The sequence below is a fragment of the Amblyomma mixtum genome, chromosome 3 (assembly GCF_055824585.1).
Source record: "Amblyomma mixtum isolate Tamu chromosome 3, ASM5582458v1, whole genome shotgun sequence".
Taxonomy (NCBI): Eukaryota; Metazoa; Arthropoda; class Arachnida; order Ixodida; family Ixodidae; genus Amblyomma; species Amblyomma mixtum.
In genome coordinates, this window is record NC_143014.1 from 88,926,155 (window position 1) to 88,944,649 (window position 18,495).

General features: G+C 46.4%; 1 protein-coding gene, 1 long non-coding RNA gene and 2 other non-coding genes across 4 annotated transcripts; all 4 read right to left on the minus strand.

The window, feature by feature from the left end:
* Positions 1-6: 6 nt before the first annotated feature.
* On the minus strand, positions 7-11,895 carry LOC149350887 (uncharacterized). The gene is made up of 3 exons (XM_089575574.1): positions 11,889-11,895; positions 11,475-11,844; positions 7-304 (listed from the first exon to the last, which is right to left on the minus strand). The coding sequence occupies exons 1-3, from the start codon at positions 11,893-11,895 to the stop codon at positions 7-9; spliced, it is 675 nt and encodes a 224-aa protein (XP_089431700.1).
* TRNAQ-UUG (transfer RNA glutamine (anticodon UUG)) lies at positions 3,021-3,092 on the minus strand. The gene has a single exon. It is a non-coding gene; the product is annotated as a tRNA-Gln (tRNA).
* On the minus strand, positions 3,098-3,169 carry TRNAE-UUC (transfer RNA glutamic acid (anticodon UUC)). The gene has a single exon. It is a non-coding gene; the product is annotated as a tRNA-Glu (tRNA).
* A 562-nt stretch (positions 11,896-12,457) lies between the features above and the next one.
* On the minus strand, positions 12,458-15,446 carry LOC149350890 (uncharacterized). The gene is made up of 2 exons (XR_016289474.1): positions 15,360-15,446; positions 12,458-12,626 (listed from the first exon to the last, which is right to left on the minus strand). It is a non-coding gene; the product is annotated as an uncharacterized LOC149350890 (long non-coding RNA).
* Between the last annotated feature and the right edge of the window lie 3,049 nt (positions 15,447-18,495).

Here is an 18,495-nt window from a genome sequence, read left to right on the forward strand (position 1 = left end):
TTCGAACTACACGCTGGTAGAACGGTGGTGGCGGCCGCCTCTGCGCTTACGACCGGCACTGCCTTTTGAGGACTTCGAGCGGGAATGGCGGCGCTTCCTGGGCGCTCGTTTGCCCGAGTCGCTGCGGCCAGACGAGCTGGCCCGAGACAGGCGACGAGGTCGGACGCGACGCCGTCCGCCACCGCTTCTTCGAGAATGGTGACGCCTGCTTCGGTGCCGCTTCTCACCTCTGACACTGCGAGATTTGCTTCCCGGTCGCCGGCCGGTACCACGCGTACGTGCGCCCCCGTCGGTGCTGTCTGATCTCGAGAACGTCCCAAAGCAAATCAGGCTATGAGAGACGCCGTAGTGAAGGGGTCCGGAAATTTCGACCACCTGGGGTTCTTTAACGTGCCCTGATATCGCACAGTACACGGGCCTCTAGAATTTCGCCTTCATCTAAATTCAGCTGCCGCGGCCGGGATCGAACCCGCGTCTTTCGGGTCAGCAGCCGAGTACCGTAACCACTGAGCCACCGCGGCGGGTCCAGCAGACATGGGTGATTTCGGTTCCATATCGTTTTTTTTTTCGCCGCTAGGAGTTAGAGAAATGCATTGTGCAAATAGTACCGGCCCCTCTGAGTGTTGTTCGTAAATATTCCGTGCCCTGACAAACCGTAGAGCTGTCAGCTACATAGCTGTAACGGGACACCTGGGGAGAACTGAAGTCGACCAGTATGAACCCAATAGTGCGTTCGAAAGACAGAAAGTACACTTCCAGTAAAAAACTTCGCTTTGTAAATTTTAAAAGGTAAAAAATAAAGAGAAAATAGGTATCGCCCTTTTGTAGTCGCTTTTGCAAGTGAAGTACTGCGACGTAAAGACAGCCTTTCGAGCGCAAATCGGGGAAGCTAGGTTACATGCTCACTGATTCCACCTGTTATTGCCGAGTCGTCTCCTCTCTTGACTTCACTAGTTTCACTCAAGGGGCGCGAAACTTTTTAACTCTTATTTTGTCAGCTATACGCATTTTGTTGCCGAAGAAACGTCAACGTATCCAGAAAGAGCTGTAGAATCGATTTTGACTGAACTAAAATTGTATGAAGTTGTCGTTTGCGTTCATTTAAATTCCGAAAGGCCCATCCGCACAACCCAAACCAGACTTTCTCGGCTCGACATTAAGTCCAGCAGGCACCGAAACCCAAGCTGGCATGCTGAAAACTTAGTGTCTGACCTGATTGTTCATCACCAACCTTGTGACAAGACCTGAACGTCACGCTTCAGAGCGCGACAAAAAGTAGAAGCTCTAACGAACCACGAGAGAAGGCAACTCTGGCGCCGCGCTCATCGCAGCAGAAAACGGTGCTTCCGACGCCTAGTCGAAAGCTGCCAGTGAGTGGCTATGTAGGCTAGAAACCGCCTTGTCAGCAAGGCGAACCAGCTTCCCAAGCGCATAGGCAGTCTCTACCACATCCGTCCATCCACCGTGCACAGTGAACTCGCCAAAGTTCATCACGCAACACCCATCGAGTACACGAGCCAAACACACAAGGCGCTTCGATCCTTAGCTGGCCGCCCGCACGAAGACTGCCACCTAATTTCTCTATGAGGTTAAACACCACCTTACCGTAGAGTGGTGGAGGAAAACCGAGACAAATTTTCTCAGGTATAAAGGCAACCAAAGTTGTCACTCAGCATGGCGTATGATACTGTAGAAGCCCTCTGTACGATACTGTAGAAGCCCCATCGACTGGGCATCCGGTTTCGGAAAGTATAACTGAATGGTAACGCCTATCAAGATGAACGAATAGTTGAGGTACGGGTGAACGAATGTATTAACATATTGCACCATACCATGCTGACCACACCTCCTCCCAGCTTCTATGGGAGCGGCTTTCGTCCTGCAGTGGGTGTCGTCAGGTCGATGATGGTAATTAGAATTCTGATCACTGAAGAAAACACCTCGTCTTAGTGATAAAATTCGCCGATTGGTAGTAGCAGTTATGACCTCGCATGATCACGTAACATAGCCGAGCGCTGACATGGCTGAATTTGCGGCACTCCGAACATTTAGGAATACGGAATTCTTTCGTAGGCATAGCGGCGATCTTCCAGGAACGATAACAAGGGCGTTAGCTGCTCCGAATGTGCAACTGATGCGGCAACGACTGGGCGGTAAACCCACCTTTCATGGTCAACACCACTGACCTGGTCGACGTCTGTGCGACCTCGAACTTGCTTGCACGGCGTAGTTGCTGATATTATTTGGTATCCAGTGCAGCTTCATTCATATTTTACTGCGATTATGGCCGATAACGATTTATTTTTTTTTACCTTTTATAAACAACGCTTTCGCTGCGACCACCGCTTGTTAAGCAGCCATTGAATGCGTCGTTACAGCACACACGTGATTCATTTGGTACACGCCTTTCGACGCCACGTCTGCGACGACCTCGAGCCACTCCATCTTTTCTTCGAAATCACCGATGTGATAAGGCCGGCCGGACACAACGCAGTGCGTAAGAACAGTGTTCAGGGATGCATTTCCAGTTGGCAGCTGAGGCGAAATAATTTTGTAATATTCAGACGAAACAGTACAATCACGGCCAGCATCCGCAAATACAGCCCTAACCAATTATAATAAAACTGCGCGAAGCAGACAGAACAAGAAGAGGCACGAACAGGAACACACAAAGCGCAGCTTTGTGTGTTCTTCGCCCTGTTTTGTGACTGATTCTCAGAACCAACTAGCCCATCTTCACGCCTTACAGCTCTAACGAGCTCATGCTTCGTGCGCCTTCGCAGCTTTCCAGCAGGAAGTACTATCTAACTGCACAATACGAGCGGAGAAATAACGGGTTCTAAGCATTACTACTAGTAATAATAATAATATTATTAAAAATAATAAAAAATATTAATGACGCTTATTTCACCACCAAAATGTACATGCCCATAGTAAAAGCTGCGTCTTGGACAGCTTGACTCGGCCATGGACACACAGGTGCTAACTATGGCAGCAAAATAGTAGGCTAAAAAAATAAAGGGTCTCACCGAGATTCGAACTCGGATTGCTGGATTCAAAGTCCAGAGTGCTAACCCTTACACCATGAGACCACACATTCCGACGCCGGGAATCGAACCCGGGCCTCCTGGGTGAAAGCCAGGTATCCTAGCCACTAGACCACGCCGGAACACGAAGAAGTGGAGCAAGAGGCATTGCTCTAGGCATTGCTCGTTTGCACAAAACCCTTAATTTCCAGGTTCAATGGAATATCATGTCTTAATATTCTCTAGCAAATAAGCCACTTGCACGAAATAAACTAGACTAGAACAGGACAGAAAGTCAGAATCTGAAAGGCAGGAACCAAGGCTGCATCGAGCAGTCTTATCCCAGTATCCCAAAGGGAGGAGGAAGAAGAAGAGCGCTGCGAACGGCAGCTTCTCAACCTGGCCATTCCCCCGCCGTGGGTATGTGCCATTAAGCCTGAGGGCATCATCATCATCATCATCTTGATCGAGCTCCTGTTTTCGCAAAATATTCTGTGCTTCTGTGGCCGTCAAGGCGACCTCGCCTTCCCAGGTGATGGCGGATGATCCGCCGCCTCTGCGGCCTTCTTTGGTTAGCAGTGTACAGCGCACATACCAACTTGGATGCAGTGAGGATCTCCCCTCAGAGCTCCGGGTGTCATGTCGTTTTCCTTACTCGCATGGCATGGAGTTCGATGGTTGCTACATCGAGATTGTGAGTAGGCGCCTGAAAACGAAGCTCTCGAAAACCCCGACAGAGTGCGGGCCCAGTGCATGTACAAATGCCGGCTAACCTGTCCAGTGTGAGCACGAAGGGGATTAACCAGCCCAATGTGAGCAAGAAAACAGTTAACGAGGCCAATGTAAGTGCGCAATCTCTCACTTACACGATTTTATGCATGCCTGTCTAGGATTTAGAAAACTTGAACTCCATTAACAGGCAGACTAACTCTTCTTCTTGAATGAGTGGTTCCAGGCCAAGTCAAAAAAGTGCGTGATTCACGAATATACACTGCTAGAAATCGCATATCCACTAAGACTGCTTAATTAGTGACTGGTGTGCGTACAAATTAACTCAACGGAATGACCCACATTTGAAGGACGGTGCCTATCCGTACTCCGGCTATAGTCCGACGCCCGCGAACAGCACGACTCGCTCATCCGAGTACATCAGCTCTGCCATCTTTAGACAGGAAGTTAGCCAGCATCGATGTTGACTTCGGCGAAGCAGTCATCTTGGACGGCTTCCTGAGGAATGGAACGCGTCCCAAGATGGCGGCTCTCCGGCTAGACGTCTAAGTAGCCGTCTACTCGGAGGTATTGAAACGCACCCCAAGTGTCACGCGTCCCCAAATGCAAGCAAGGTTGCAGCGCTCAGTTTTCAGTACGTCTGCGTACTTGCACCGTGAGGGGCTTGAACTATCACCAACTAAAAGCCTAATCTTGGCTTTCACACGAAAGTTAATGGCTTGGTCTTCGGACACAATCGGCGGACAAATTGTTGCGTATGTAACACATCACAAATTCTTAGCTGTTACGATAGACCGTGACCTGTTCTGGACGAAGCACATTTGTTTGCTCAAGAAAAAAGCTTGACATCTTTGCAAGCATTGTGCGATGCACGGCAGGGAAATCCTGGGGTCCCATTGAGCGATCTTTACTTCACGTCTAACAGGCGCTGGTAGTCGGTCTTCTGATATACAGTGCACCCGTCCTCTCGGGGGTCAGACTATCAGGCCTGCGTGCGCTCGAAAGCGCATAGGCTCGTGCTTTAAGAGTATGCTTGGGTTTGCCACGCAAAACTTCTAGATGGGACACATTTTACGAGGCCCGCGCCTCCCCAGCACAAATTTGTTTTCAACAGGAGCCTCTTCGTGTAAATTTCCGACATCTGACCAGGCAACGTCATCACCCCTTGACCAATATTAGTGCTGTGCGCCCAGATTTAGCCTTTTCCAAAGCCGTCTGGATGCAGGGCAATGCGGTGCCTTCGAACTACATGCCACACCAGATCGCGGAGGTGCCACTTTGGGCAGTACCGAAACCATATATACGTAAAACCATTCCAGGGATTGCAAAGAAGACACACATCCCAAGAGTCCGTCTGAAAAAGCTGCGCTGTCATACATTGCATCTATGTGTGGTGATTCTCGTAATGTTTTTGTGGACGAATCCGTGACGACCCCCTTTTCAGCTGCAGCGGTGATAGTGCCAGAAAATGCCTGATGTCACAGTTTCAGGCTGATGCATAAAACGTCATCGGTACGACAACCGAATTGGTAGGCATACGAGAGGCCGTCCGTTATATTATTGGTCACCAGTGAGCGCACCAATGGACTATATTCTGCGACTCGAGATTGGCATTGCAGGTCATACAAACTTCTGTAAAACCAAGGACAAGCGAGCAGCTTGCTCCCTTCAGTTTATGCAGCCATAAACTATAGGGCAGAACTCTGCTTGACATGCACAGCGTACCACAAAATGTGTGGTGGCTATGCCTTTAGGCTGCGAGCAAATTAAGGGTTTTCGTGATTTCGCCGTTACGAAAACATGTGAGCACCTGTACGTTTTGGTGTCTTAATTTCAGCGAGAATATCCTCAATGAGTTTTTGCTCTCTAATCTACGCTTTTGTGTCTTTATCGGTTAATCCTGTACCTACCATTTCCCTTGTCATGCTTCATAGTGCTGTTCTTAACCTTATTTGAAGTGGTTTTGTAATCCTCTGAATTTGCACACCATATGTGAATACTGGCGGTATTCCTTAATTATACACTTCTCTTTTCGTGGATATCGATAAGCAGCTGTTCATAATTTGAGAGAAAAGAGAAAGGCCTGCCATGGCAGCATAGTGACTGACGTTCAGCTGCTGATTCCAGGATAGCGGGATCGAATCCTGGTTGCGAAGGCGCAATTTTCGTGGAGACGAAAAGGAAAAGCGCCCATGTGCTATGCGATATCAGCACACGCTAAAGGATGGACGAAATCAGTGATTCAGACCGTGGACAGAGGACCATTTGACCCGATGTCACTGGTTCTGCCTCGTCCGTGCACTACGTAGGTTTCGCTAGCAAAGAACTGCCATGCAGGTTCCACACTGTCGCCTAAGCTGCAGTCTACTGCGCTTTCAAAAGTACAACTCTTGAGAGTGTGCCTGGGCGGCGTTGTTTCGTTGTGTGCCCATTTCCTTTCTTTTATGCTTTTGTGGGGGTTTAAAATCACAGAGGAAATAGAGCTATGACGGACGCCGGATTGAAGGGCTCAGGAAATTTCGCCCTCCTGGGGTTCTTTAGCGTGCACTAGCATGGCGCAGCACACGGGCCACTAGAATTTTCCGCCCGCGTCTTTCGGGTCAGCAGTCTGAAAGACGCACCCGGCCGCGCAGGTCAAATTTCATTTCCTTTGTGCTGGTACAGTTGTGGGGGTGCCTCACTCTTGGGAGGGAAGTTGGAGAAAGGCAAGGGGAGAGTGAAAAGCAACCAGAAGCCGACGGAACGGGAGGGAGGGGCTAACCACAACTGGTTTTCCCATACGTCCTTGTCGTCCTCGTGCTGCATGCTCTGACAAAAAAGCCCAAGGTAAACTCAGAAGTTACTTTTGTCTGCACAGGAATAAGATATGTCGCCGAAAAAAAAAAATGGAATTGACCTGTCGAAAATGATATTCGAAAAAAAAATTTGCACTATGTTCTGAAATAAACACCGAGAAATGTCCACTGGGTTTCCAAAAAGTAAAAGCCTAAAACTCTTTATGCATACTGCATAACTTGAGAGTAAGAGCCAAATCCACTCCAGGTCATTCTCATTCTTCTGCTGATTGGTCTCCTGTGATCAGAATGTGTAATTGGTTGGTCGAAGTACCTGGATGTAGCCAGCAACTATCTGCCGTTGCCTTATCATCATCATCATCATCATCATCATCAGCCTGACTACACCCACTGCAGGGCAAAGGCCTCTCCCATGTCTCTCCAATTAACCCTGTCCTTTGTCAGTTGCCGCCACTGTATCCCCGCAAACTTCTTAATCTCATCCGCCCACCTAACTTTCTGCCGTCCCCTGCTACGTTTGCTTTGTCTTGGAATCCACTCCGTTACCCTTAAGGACCAGCGGTTATCTTGCCTTCGCATTACATGCCCTGCCCAAGCCCATTTCTTCTTCTTGATTTCAACTAAGATGTCATTAACCCGCGTTTGTTCCCTCACCCACTCCGCCCTCTTCCGATCTCTTAACGTTACACCTATCATTTTCCTTTCCATAGCTCGCTGCGTTGTTCTTAACTTAAGCTGAACTCTCTTTGTTAGCCTCCACGTTTCTGCCCCATAGGTGAGTACCGGTAGGATACAGCTGTTGTATACTTTTCTCTTCAGGGATATTGGTAAGCTACCATTCATGATCTGAGAGAACCTGCCCTATGCGCTCCACCCCATTCTTATTCTTCTAGTTATTTCCATCTCATGATCCGGATCTGCGGTCACTACCTGCCCTAAGTAGACATATTCTCTTACTACTTCCAGCACCTTGCTACCAATTGCGAACTGCTGTTCCCTTGCTAGGCTGTTGAACATTACTTTGGTTTTCTGCATGTTAATTCTTAGCCCCACCGTTCTGCTCTGCCTGTCTAACTGGTTGATCATGCTTTGCAGTTCTTGTCCTGAGTGGCTTAGCAAGGCAATGTCATCAGCGAATCGCAAATTACTCAGGTATTCTCCATTAACTCTTATCCCTAACTGTTCCCATTCCAATCCCCGGAATACCTCCTGTAAGCAGGCAGTGAAGAGCATTGGCGAGATCGTGTCTCCCTGCCTGACACCTTTCCGTATTGGAATTTTATTGCTGACTTTATGGAGAACTATAGTAGCTGTGCAATCGTTATAAATATCTTCCAATATTTTCACATAACACTCTTCCACACCCTGATTCCGCAATGCCTGCATGACAGCTGAGGTTTCCACTGAGTCAAATGCTTTCTCGTAATCAATGAAGGCTATATATAGGGGTTGGTTATATTCTGCGCATTTCTCTATCACCTGATTGATAGTGTGAATGTGGTCTATTGTCGAGTATCCTTTACGAAAGCCTGCCTGATCATTTGGTTGACTAAAGTCCAAGGTTGTCCTGACTCTATTAGCGATTACCTTAGTAAATACCTTGTAGGCAACGGACAATAAGCTGATTGGAAGAACGCTAACATTATCTTAATTCATAAGAAAGGAGACGTCAAGGACTTGAAGAATTACAGACCAATCAGCTTATTGTCCGTTGCCTTATCATCTATTGTCAACTGCGGCTGTTTTGCCCAACTGTTCATATCACATTCGTTTCCATGCACTCTTTTCCTTCGTTTCCTTGTAATGCACTTATTTTGAACTTTCTGTTTATTCCAATTGACCATTTGGTACTGTCAACATCGGGGCATCGAAAAGGCTGCCCTGAACTCTGCTTAATTCGGACAAACTTTCAGTTCCTTTCAAATCCGAATTACCTGAGGGTCAAGTGATTTCGTATTTTAACTTGACGTTGAGGTTTGCCTGTCCAAGCCCTCGGTAATTTGCTATAGTTCATCTCAAGTGGTTTAGTGGTTTAGCAGGACACATTCACTCTGAAATTTCTGAAGTATTCCCCATTACTGTGTACGTATTTCTAAGGAATTTAATGCTCAGTGTGCCTCTTGAGTGCAAGCAGTAAATAACAATAAAGTGATTGTGTTTCTGTGTCTCACACCATTTTTGAACAAGCGTAGACAGTTGGGCCAGTTGGGTGTGAATTCATCTTGTGAAACAACGCGGAAGACGAGACAAAAGTGTTCGTGTTGTCAGTCTTCCTTTTATCCAGTCTTTAACGCTGTTTGTCAAGATGGAGCATTTTTATTTATATTTTCTCATTCTTTTTTCGTGGATTGAGGCCATCTATTCATATTTTTAGCAATTTCTAGTAGACTTCCATTAAGACAAACTTGATTAAGAGGAATTCTCGATTATGACAAATGCAAGCGCATTTGATTGCTTTTACATAGACAAAATTAGCTTAGACAAACTGCTGCATATGTACATTGGTTAAGACTAATTAACTTTCACAGAGGCCATGAACCACATACACAGCACTGCAGTCCTCGTGGATCGTTCGCGTGTCATTTTTGATTCAAGCGAGAACGAAACTTGAAAAAAAATGTTTCCCCCGCTGGAAAGCATATCCCGCCTACCAGAGGACTTCCCTGCATCTTAGCTTAAAACTGCGGGAAAGGTTCCTTGAAGGGGCGCATTTTAGTGCGTGCGGGGAAGGCCAAGCACCTTCGCGCCTGCATGGACGGGCCGCAGAATTCTGACATCATGAGATCTCGGCATCGCATTCCTCTTATTTGGACTTAAGATGGGAGCCGAATTTTCAGCTGCCATGGCGTCGCAACACGCGTTATCGCGGCACAGGTACCTGTCGCCTGCGGGGACAGACATGAGTGATGCAGTGAACTGAGTGATGCAGTGAGCTGAGTGTGCACTGCACGAAGTGTGCACGCGAATAAGTGTGCACGCGAATAAGTGGGCACTCAAATAAGTTCGCAATGAACAAAAGTGAAACTAACTCGGTGTTCCTTAATGTGATTCGCTTTGTGTGCAGTGTGAGGTGCTCATATAAGGCATACAGTTATCGCGATGAACGTGTATTGCTCAGCAGTGTGGATGTAGCATGCCCAGCTCCTGGCCTAGGCGACAGTGGTTCGATGCCGCTTGACCACCTTCCGTCTTTTCAGGAAACTGCTTTTCTACTTAACTTTTCTACTTAACACGTTCTCCACCGTACGGGACCTTCAACTCTACCGCGTTAAAAGCTTTTATATTGTCGTACTGTTTTGCTTTTTTCCTAAGAGTGCATGTCGAGAGAGCGGGCCGAGGAGGCAGGAAGAACCAATGAGATCCTGCACCTAGGAACACCACCTGCAGCCCAAGCACCCAACCCCTAAACACGGTCTCGTTTTGCGGAATAAAGTTTTATACTAATACTACCATTACTACTGCCATAACGACCGATATGTATTTTCCAGTCGCAACGACGCCAACGCGGCGTTTTCGACCGAACGGGACCTTTAACTTCACGTAAAAAAAAAAAATAGTTTTTACATTGTCTTTTTTGTTTTTGTTTCCTAAGAGCACATGTGGTCTTTCACTTCTTCATTTGTGTCTTGTCCAGTATGTGCTTTTTTGCAACATTAAAAATGTGCACTCACTAGCCCCCACTTCAGCTCTGCTGCGCTTAATTTGTGTGCAGTGGGCTCTTTTTTCATCTATTCTAACAATTGGTGCGTGTGGCGTCTTCATCGTCCACTTTCCGCTATTTTCCACCATTACTTCAATCGCCTCTAACACGCCCGGGACAAATAGTTGTTTTTGCGCCTCTAAGTATATCCCTTAGTGCAAGATGCATTTGTGCCACTCTCTTCAGGAAATGGAGAACGCAAATGCATTCGTTAGGAAAGATTACATGACATTATACTGCACGGAAACTGGCAAAAGCTGGCTTCACGTCGAGAAATAGGCTACGCAATCCTTAACGGCTCAGAGTGCGAGTGAGCAGAGATAACTGGTGACTTGTGCTCACATGAGGTTTAGAATGGAACTGTACCAGGCAGCACAGACGTTCACACACCTGTCTGCAGAACTGGAACGGAGCACATAGGCAGCAGGTTTACGGAGGCAGATTGCTCAATCCATCTATCTCCCCCCTTGGATCCGCCACAGAAAAAATTTGAGACTGCAAACAAATGCGAGTGAAATCAGCGTTTTCGTGTCTATTTCGAGAATGTAATTCAAAAAGTTCCGAAGCCAACAATCAAAACAAATATGAAGAAAAGAAACTGGTGCCACAGCAAATGATCAAAATTTAATATCTCAGGATAATCACTATCAAATTTTGGTTTCATTGCGCCACCGCTGAGATGCACACGTGTTTTGTTTGTTTGTTTTTTTCGCAGGGGGCGTGCATCCTTGCCCAAGTTCCTGATTTTAAAAAAAAATTCAGAGATTTTTTAACACAAGGAATCCACAGCTCCATCCTCGGTTCTCGAAGCAACCTGTACTAGTCTCAATCGGTTTCCACATCACATCTAGAATCACTCTGACATCCTCATCTAGTCTTTGCTGGCCCCACGCTTCCTCCGGGCGCTTGAGTAAGACTTCGAACTACACGCTTCTAGAACGGTGGTGGCGGCCGCCTCTGCGCTTACGACCGCCGCTGCCTTTTGAAGACTTCGAGCGGGAATGGCGGCGCTTCCTGTGCGCTCGTTTTCCCGAGTCGCTGCGGCCAGACGAGCTGGCCCGAGACCGGCGACGGGATCGGACGCGACGGCGTCCGCCACCGCTGCTTCGAGAATGGTGACGCCTGCTTCGGTGCCGCTTCTCATCTCCGACACTGCGAGATTTGCTTCCCGGTCGCCGGCGGGTACCACGCGCACGTGCGCCCCCGTCAGTATTGTCTGATGGCGGCTCCGTTGCCTTGCTAGGAGAACGGCCCCTCCGGCGGAGGATCTTCATCTTCACTTTATCTATGGAGGGTCCAGTGGCCTCGCTTCCCGGCACATCGGCCGCCTTTTTTACAGACTGATTCTTGGCGGTGGCAGACGTCTCCTGCAATGCTGATTTCCCTGATGTGCTAGCAGCGGCTTTCGGTACGATGTCCATGAGGGCCATGGGTTCCTTCGGAGAAAGGAGTGCAGCCCTGCGGCGGCTTGTGCTGGGTTTCGCAGGCGAAAAAACCGCGCCCGCGGCCGTGGTTGTCTTCTCTCGAGCCCGCCTGGGCTTCGGCTTCTCGGGGATTTCCTTTTTCTGGGTCCCTGTCAACTTTCGCTTCGAAGCTTTCCTAGAACGCCTGAATCCCCTTATAAAAATTTCTATAGACAGTCCATAGACTGTCTATAGACTTTAGTCTATGAAGTCTATAGACTGTCTATAGACAAATCCTTTAGACTGGTCTATAGACAGTCTATAGATTTATGGCCATACACTTTTAGTAGACTTTTGTCTATAGACAGTCTATAGACAAATGTCTACTGAAAGTCTATAGGTCTATAGGAAGTCTATAGACACAGGTCTATAGACAGTCTATAGACGATCTATAGACTTATGGTCATTCATTTCCTATAGAGCTGTCTATAGACCGTCTATAGACACTTGTCTATAAACGGACTATAGACGACCTATAGACTTATGGCCATAGACTTCCTGTAGATTACTGTCTATAGACAGTCTACAGACAAGTCTACTGGTCCAATAGACATATGTCTATAGACTGTCTATAGACATTCCATAGGTGTGTGGCCTGGCAGTGCTATAGACCTTTGTCTATAGACAGTCTATAGACCTCTGTCTACTAAACTATTAGTGGACCATTATCTATAGACTGCCTATGACTGTCCACAATCATTGAAAAAGGTCACCAGACAGAGTTCACACATGAAACAATCAATATACTTACAAATTTAGTTTATTTACAAGCTATCCAGGCTGGGAATATGCAATACATGCACCATAAGAATGCACCACAGTAACATAAAAGTTGAAAGTAACAGTCCGGCTAGTTTCCTCAGAAGCATTCTTGTGGCCTGTTGTCTGTAGTAAATCATCCGGGCATGTTCACCTGTACAGCACAAAGGAAAAAAATAATATAAGAGGAACTGAAAAAAAATTCCCATTCCATCTCTACACATGTGCTTCACAATGCAAGGCACATCCTGGCTATGCCATTCTAGAAAGGCAATCTTGATCTTTTGGTTTGGTTTTATGGGGTTCAAAGACCCAAGGCGACACAGGCTACGAGACGCCGAAGTGAAAGGCTGGGGAATAATTTCGGTCACCTGTGCAGAGTACACAGGCCTTTAGCATTTTGCCTCTATTAAAATGCGACCGCCTAGGCCGGAATCGAACCTGCATCTTTCAAGTCGCCATACGAACATGATAGCTACTGAGCTATCACGCCGGCTCAATCGTTTCAGTAAATACACGTCAGATTATAAGTGTCGTCATAAAACATTGTAACAAAGACCCCGAATCCTTGCAGCACTTTACTCTGAATCCAGTACTGATATTGATTTCTGTATGGCAATACTGTTACAGCCAATACTGATCTCTTTATGGCAATCCTTTTACACTATTTGTAACAGAAGACTTCGAACAATTGTGCCACATATCTGCATTGACTCCCAAGGAGCTGTTAAGAATGCCACCTCCATAAAATACAGATTCAGTGCACCTTACAGAGGGATCCAAAAAGGAGAATATTGCAGCATTTATTCTTATAACCGCTATAGAAGAAGCGCTTCAAAATACCCTGCGTGAATTAAGCCTGGTACACCCGGCCAAATTTTTAACTGGCTCGTGTGTTGCATCGCTAAATGCACCTTGTAAAAAAGGTGCCTTTCGGCTACACTGCTGGCATATTCATGCTGTAATTTAACGAGTGAAATGTCATTTCGTGGTTCCTTTTTGTTCATATAATGTTTGAGTGCATGCAGTATATGCGTGTTTAGATCAACGTTATCAGAAACATTCGTCTGCCACTACGAACAGCTGAAACAAGCGGCATACGCAGCAATGGATCTGGTCCATATGGCCTCATCCTCTGGGTAAAGTACCACTCCTTTCATGGCGGACAAGTCGTTTACCCAGATTAGTGCGAATGCGCCACCAGAACCTTTGCTGCGTATTGCGCTTGTTTCGGCTCTTCGTAGCGGCAGACGATGAATATTTCTGATAACTTTGATCTAAACATGCAAGTACTCCACTCAAACATTATATTAACAAAAAGAAACTATGAAATGCCATCTCACACGTCAAATTACAACATGAATATGCCAGCAGTGTAGCCGAAAGGCACCTTTTTACAAGGTGCATTTAGCGATGCAACACCTAAGCCAGTTAAAGATTTGGCCGAGTGTACGTAAGCCGATACTCAAACGGGCACAAGCTATACAAAACCAGCAGGCAGAAGCAACCAGTTCACCACAGATTTGCCCCTATAACTTGAAGCACAAAGACGGAACAGCATACTCGTACATCTGCGCGCGCTCCTAGAAACAAGCGGGTTGCAGCGCTTCCATGCCGCGCTCATTATTCAGAAAACTAATACAACACACAGAGGCTGCAGCTGCGCCGTTTCAAAAGCAGTCGCGAGGTTGAGACAGCAAATTACTGTCACGATAAAATACCGTCTGAAATTCACTTAGTTTTTCCTTCAAGTGCAGCTCCAACAGCGCAGTAAAGAGGTGTGTTTCTTGCATGGAGGCAGCCTAACCCAACGCTGCTAGAAAAATCAGCGAAAGCATTGAACGTGCTCAAAGTAGGAAGTATTTCAATGAAACAATTAACGCCTTCAACAGGCGCAGCTATAAAAACACGAGAGCTTAATTTAATTTTAGGCGCAAATAAGCGGCGAGTCACATCGGCGCTTTCGTAACGTAGCAGTCTGAAATCAGAAACACATACTTTGCTTCTCGCGCAAATGGTATTCTAGAAATCTGTGCACGCGTGAGCGAGATTCATGAACGAACCACTTGAAACGAAATGTAAGCCACCTCTTGTCGAGCCGACCTTTACCCAGCTTTCAAAATGAAGTGCCCGCAAGCCAGCGGCGGCGGCCAACGGCTCTGATGACAGACACGGACGAATCCATACGTGTGCAACGAAGGGGAGATGGGATGGAGCTCGTGGGTTCTTCGCGGTGTTTGAGCACGCCGGCCATTCGCGCCGGCAACGAATTTTATTCACCTATCACACTACACGCATTCCTCCAGCGCCGCTTGAATACAACTTTGACAAACGTCTCGCGCTCCAGTCTATCAAGACACCTTTGCTGAAACGTCGGCGTCGACGACGCGCACCGAGCGAGCGTCCATACGTAGCAAGCAATGCACACCTCAAAAAGAACAGCACTCCATGGCCCAGACAGGCGATAACACAAAGATAAGAAAATAAATGTAATCCACCACTGAACGAGACTGTATGTAAGTACGTTTTCGGAGGTGCAAAGTAAATTGAGCTCACACGGCGCTAACTAACGCACAGTTCCATTTCGGCCGTCATTCACAGGCTAAACGACATTTCTGGCCGCGCATCTACCTTGAAACACGAAAAATCTAATAGACAGCTCGCGAGGAGCGGCTTATCATCAAGGGCATCGCACAGACTGCCTTTCCGCGCGTTAGTAAAGACAGCGGGACAGAGATAAGCAGCATTAGTCGAGAACCCGATGGCTTCCGCCTTAGAAACGAAGATAGGACGTTTGTAACTGCGCACATAATCTGTTCTGCACACACAGCCCTGCTTAGAGTGGTTTAGGAGACCAAATGAATAAAATATAAACGTGTAGACTTACCGTAAGCGGACGATGAAGCTGGATTTTGAAGAAAACGTAATCCGCGAACAACACGCCAACGCCATTGATGCAGCCACGCACAGGGTTGTTTACAGCCCGAATGATTTTACGCCGTGTCGCGGTAAAATGGGTAAAACGTGAAACAGAAACCCATTTCACGGTCGTATCTTTATCGCTCCCACTCTTGCCGTGTACAGCTTGATCTGATACCCAAGACCACCGAAGGCAATTGGTTTATAAGCTTAAATTCTTCGCTTACCCTCTAAAAATCTTATTGTTTTCGTGAAAACAGAACCGAAATCTAACTTCTTGTCGATATACGCGCCGCATTTCCCACCGAATAGTATGTGGTACAATTCTCAAATAATAATTATAAGGTTGCATAGCATAACGTCTTTTTTGCGTGTGTTCGTGTTTAGAAAACATATGCGCCACATCAGCGTGTCATCGGCTCCGAAGCAACAGGTGCAAGGGTAGGAACGAAAAATACTGGCTTTGTGATTGTTGCGTCGCAGCACTTATTCACGTGAATACAAACTGCAAAGGTAGAAATGGCAGACGTTAATCGCACAGAGGACCAGGCTCTTTGAGATTAATCTAAGATGTTTCTAAGGGATGGGCGCTTCCTTGAATTCTCACACCCGTATTTCCCCCTTTATTTTCAGGACGTTTTAAAGAGAAATGTAGAACCGTTGATGAAATGTTTCTGATTTCAGCGCGTTGGACAGTAACGATCGAAAGATAGAATGGAATTGTGTAGAGCGATTCCTTTAAGGGACAGCGTTTTCGTTCGATGTAGTACAGTTTGCGGGCGCCCTTACTTCAAGAATGGCTGCCTTTCCTCGGCTTACTTGTTAGCATTAAATATGTAATTGTATTGACAATATACGTCACGGTATAACGAAAAGGAGCTTGTCAATGCTCCTGAAAACAATATACAGGAGGGTGTTGTAATGGCCTTACGCAATACTTTTTAATTTCCGTAATAGCGAAGGAGGTGGGGGACTCCCGACATAGTTGCGGTCACTAGATGCAGGTCCCCTTAACATGCAGTGCAAAAGAAATAGACATTGTTCTGGACTTAGTCGAAAGTCAGTGTATCGAACATTGTTAGATAAAATTACGATTGTTATAGATTGTTATAGACCGGTCTATAGGCAGTAGACTATCTATAGTGTACAGTCTATGGACGAAAGGAAATTGAGGTAGTTGTAGACTGTAGTCTATAGAGAGTCTATAGACCATCTATAGACAAAAGGAAGTTGTAGCAGCTATAGACCGTAGTCTATAGAGAGTCTATAGACCGCCTATAGACAAAAGGAAATTGAGGCCGCTATAGACATTGGTCTATAGAGAGTCTATAGACCGTCTATAGACGAAAGGATATTGTGGCAGCTATAGACCTTAGTCTATAGACCGTCTATAGACGAAAGGAAACTGAAGCAGTTATAGACTTTAGTCTATAGACAGTCTATAGACAAAAGGAAATTGAGGCAGCTATAGACCTTAGTCTATAGCGAGTCTATAGACCGTCTATAGACGAAAGGAAATTGAAGCAATTATAGACTTTAGTCTATAGACAGTCTATAGACAAAAGGAAATTGAGGCGGCTATAGACCTTAGGCTATAGCGAGTCTATAGACCGTCTATAGACGAAAGGAAATTGAGGTAGTTATAGACTTCCGTCTATAGAAAGTCTATAGATCGTCTATAGACAAAAGGAAATTGAGCCAGCTATAGACTTTAGTCTATAAAGTGTCTATAGACAGTCTATAGACAAAAGGAAATTTGAGCCAGCTATAGACTTTAGTCTATAAAGTGTCTATAGACAGTCTATAGACAAAAAGAAATTGAGGCAGCTATAGACCTTAGTCTATATAGAGTTTATAGACAGTCTATAGACGAAAGCAAATTGAGGCAGCTATAGACCTTAGTCTATAGAGGGTCTATAGACAGTCTATAGACGAAAGGAAATTGAGGCGGCTATAGACCTTAGTCTATAGAGAGTCTATAGACCGTCTATAGACAAAAGGAAGTTGAAGCAGCTATAGACTTTAGTCCATAGATTTTCTATAGACTGTCTATAGACGAAAGGAAAAGTCTATAGGATGGCTATAGAGTCTATAAAAAGTCTATAGAAAGTCTATAGACCATTTTTATAAGGGTCCATCGCTCTCCATGATCCGTTCAGGTCAGCCTCCGTGGGCAACTTGGGGTTCCACCTGGTGCGATGATAGCGGCGGCCGCCGTCGAAGGCGCAAGCAACCCAGGGGCTGGACTCAGCTCCGCGAGGCACGGGAAGCGACTCCACCGCAGGGGCCTTGCTCCGTCGGGGCAAGGGCCTTGGGGAACCGGCCTGGACCGGCAAAGCCCAGGACAACCGTCGGTCAGCGGGGCGGCTAGGGGCGGTACTGCGCGTGGCACGCGAGCGCGGCTGCCTCCTTCTCCTTGCCTTCGTCTGCTCGCACTGCCGTTGTAGCGCATGCCCATGTGCCGTGGCTGAAATGTACGAGGGCTCAAATCATGGTATTAAAAGAAACACTTTTCGAATCCCGAAAATGCGAGAAAAGCACGTTTACGTAGACTATATTGAAAGAGCATCCCCTTCACCTCTTCTGTGAGAGGAAATTTTCAAAAGCGAATCGCATCATTCTTATTTACCTCAGTAAACATGAATGTTTTCGGATCCATATCTTTTTTTTTCGCCGCAAGGAGTTAGAGAAATGCAGTGTGCAAACAGTACCGCCCCCTCTAAGAGTTGCCCATAAATACTCCTTGGCCTGCCACACCGTAGGGCTGTCAGCTACATAGCCGTAACGGGACACCGAAGGCAAACTGAAGTCTTCCAGCATCAACCCAATAGTACATACGATCGAAAGAAAAAGAGTACTCTTCCAGTGGTTAAAAAGCTAAAAAATAAAATCAAACTTGGTACCGCCGTTTTGTAGTCGCTTTTGCAAGTGAAGTATTGCGACGTAAAGACAGCCTTTTGAGCAAAAATCGGTGAAGCTAGGTTACATCGTCACTGATTCCAATTGTTATTGCCGAATCGTCTGCTGTCTTGACTTCACGAGTTTCACTCAAAAGGTGCGAAAATTTTTAACTCTTATTTTGTGAGCTATATGCATTTTGTTGC

Coding starts and splice junctions, on each gene's coding strand:
- LOC149350887 (XM_089575574.1), bottom strand. Junction 305..11,474: donor CCTAGCAAGGCAACGGAGCC/GCCATCAGACAA, acceptor GACGTTCTCGAG/ATCAGACAGCACCGACGGGG.